This window comes from Salpingoeca rosetta (genome assembly GCF_000188695.1).
Source record: "Salpingoeca rosetta unplaced genomic scaffold supercont1.4, whole genome shotgun sequence".
Classification (NCBI taxonomy): domain Eukaryota; class Choanoflagellata; order Craspedida; family Salpingoecidae; genus Salpingoeca; species Salpingoeca rosetta.
Genome location: NW_004754930.1, coordinates 2,159,979 through 2,162,478, shown reverse-complemented (window position 1 = coordinate 2,162,478; position 2,500 = coordinate 2,159,979). Strand labels below are relative to the sequence as shown.

Sequence of the window (2,500 nt, the reverse complement as noted above, 5' to 3'; positions counted from 1 at the left end):
TGCGCCAAGGCAAAATCCAAAACAAAGTAAAGAATGACATCACACAACGTGAAACATATGCACAATGCATCCACCACATGCTCAACCAATCAACAGCACAGCAACAGAAACCCAATAGCAGCGCATGCATGTGGTAGTGTGTGTGTGTGTGTGCGCGCGCGCGTGTGTGTGCGTGTGTGTGTATGTGTGTACTCACGGCTTGCATGCCCTCCTGGCCCGAAATGCCAACGCCGACGTGTGCCATCTGGATCATGCTCACGTCATTCGCGCCGTCGCCTGACCAGCACAGCGATGACAGTTGAGGTGGTGGCGCATGGGTGGTGGTGGCGGTGTGAGCAGTGGCGTGGATATGGAACATGAGTCTCATGTGTGGAGTGGAGGAGAGTGATGCGAGTGACAAGTTGCAACAAACACCAGTCGAGAAAAACAAACACGCGCCTTCACTCCAACCACCCAACATGACAACACAGCACAGCATCGCACAACACAGGACGGCACCGCACCGATTGCAAGCGTCATGGCGTCGCGGTTGTCCTTGACGAGTCCCACCACTTGCGCCTTCTGCAGCGGTGTTGTTCGGCACGCAACGACAACCTGCGCGGCGCACGAACCGAAGAACAGGTGAGGCAGCCGGCGGTGGAGGCGTGAGCGCACGAGAGGTTTGACATGAGGGGTTTGAAGGGCTGTGAAGATCACTCTCAGATCAGACAAGACAGACATACACACAGACACAGACACACACACACACACAGACACACACGCACACACCTTTGTCTGCTCCGCGAGTCTGAGGAACTGGTGTTTGACGTCGTCCGCCTCCTGCACGGCGTAGAAGAGCGTTGGCCCGTCAATCACAAGCGCAAGCTCCCGCTGTGGATGCGGTGTGTGTGTGTTGTGTGGGTGTGAGCGGGAATGCATTAGTGCGCGAACGTGAAGGAATAACCTGGAGAATGGACGGTTCACACACATAAACACACACAAACATAAACACACACACATGCACACATAAACGCACATAAACACAAACACGCAAACACGCAAACACGCAAACACGCATGTGCTCCTACGCGATCGCCCTGCTGGGCCTGCTCGATGTCTTGGAGATGCTGGTTGATGATGTCAAGCACCTGCAACCAAGACAAACAATGCGACGCGCAATGTACGCATGTGCAGTGAGCAACACTACAAGGGGAGGTGCAAGCAACGAAGGCTTTAGTCAACAGTCACATCACCGACACAGCAACCTCACTGTCCCGACTGCTGAGCACACCGAGCGCTCAGCAACAGCAGAACGGAAGGGGTGTGTGCATGTGCATGTGTGTGTGTGTGCATGTGTGTGTGTGTGTGTGTGTGTGTGTGTGTGTGTGTGTGTGTGTGTGTGTGTGTGTGTGTGTGTGTGTGTGTGTGTGTGTGTGTGGGCGTGCATGTGCATGTGTGGGCGTGCATGTGCGTGCGTGTATATGTCTACCTCTCTGCGCGCGGCGCGGTGGTGTGCGACGGTAGCGATGGTCTTGCCCTTGTCGTAGTGGAGGCGGGCGTACTCCGAGTTGAGGATGATGGTGTGCATGCGGCGGGTAATGAGGCGACACGTCATTGCAATCTCAATCGCCGTCTCCTGCTTGTCGCCAGTCAGCACCCACACCTGCAGCAAGGAAGAGGGAAGGCAGCAGGCAAGGAAGGAAATTGAGGGGGAAGCGAGGCGGAGAAGTGAGACAACAGTCACAACAGTCACACTACATGGCCAAGCAGCCACGAACATGAACAGCGCACGCAGGTCAAAGAGGCGCAGGTCAAAGAGGCGCAGGCACACACACACACACATACCTTGAGTCCAGCGTGTCTGAGATCGGCAATTGCCTCGGGAACGCCGTCCTGCAGCTTGTCCTCAATTCCCGTTGCCCCGACGAGAATCATATTCTGCTCAAGCTCCTGAAACCTGATGGATGATGATGATGATGATGATGGTGGTGGTGGTGGTGTGACATGGTGGGAACGAAGATCATCCATGCATGTATAGTGGGCATTGATTGTGCCCGCATTATGTTCGCATCGAATCATCAGGCGAGTGGCGACTTACAGCTCAACGCGTCGCTGCTTGCGCTCCTCACCCAGCAGCTGCCAAGAGGTCAAAATACACACGTACACACAAATGCATTCGCACGTGAGTCACAAATACAGACACACACAGACACACACAGACACACACACACACAGACACACACACACGCACACATACAAGCGCGCACGCACACACACACAGTCGCAAATATACACGCGACACACACACACGCGCATACAAGCGCGCACGCACACTCTCACAGTCACAAATATACACGCACGCGACACACATAGCCCCCCCCCCAAATAACGCACCACGTTTGCCTCGAGGAAGCGGTGAGCCCAGTCCTCGTATTCGTCGTGGGCAATATCGCGATAGGCGTAGCAGAGGGTGCGCAGGCCGCTGCGGGCAAACTCGTCAAGGTGTGCCGACGTCTCCGCC

At 55.2% G+C, this 2,500-nt stretch overlaps 1 protein-coding gene across 1 annotated transcript in view; it reads right to left on the bottom strand.

Moving 5' to 3' along the window:
- Nucleotides 1-2,500, bottom strand: part of PTSG_01528 (ATP10A protein) — an 8,997-nt gene that overhangs the window by 2,282 nt on the left and 4,215 nt on the right. The window contains exons 12-19 of the mRNA XM_004997449.1: nt 2,374-2,500; nt 2,078-2,115; nt 1,825-1,936; nt 1,469-1,642; nt 1,068-1,127; nt 769-870; nt 504-594; nt 197-276 (exon numbers count right to left, since the gene is read on the bottom strand). The exon at nt 2,374-2,500 is cut by the window's right edge and continues 8 nt beyond it. Of these exons, the coding sequence (XP_004997506.1) occupies nt 197-276; nt 504-594; nt 769-870; nt 1,068-1,127; nt 1,469-1,642; nt 1,825-1,936; nt 2,078-2,115; nt 2,374-2,500 (784 nt within the window). The remainder of the gene's footprint in view (nt 1-196; nt 277-503; nt 595-768; nt 871-1,067; nt 1,128-1,468; nt 1,643-1,824; nt 1,937-2,077; nt 2,116-2,373) is intronic.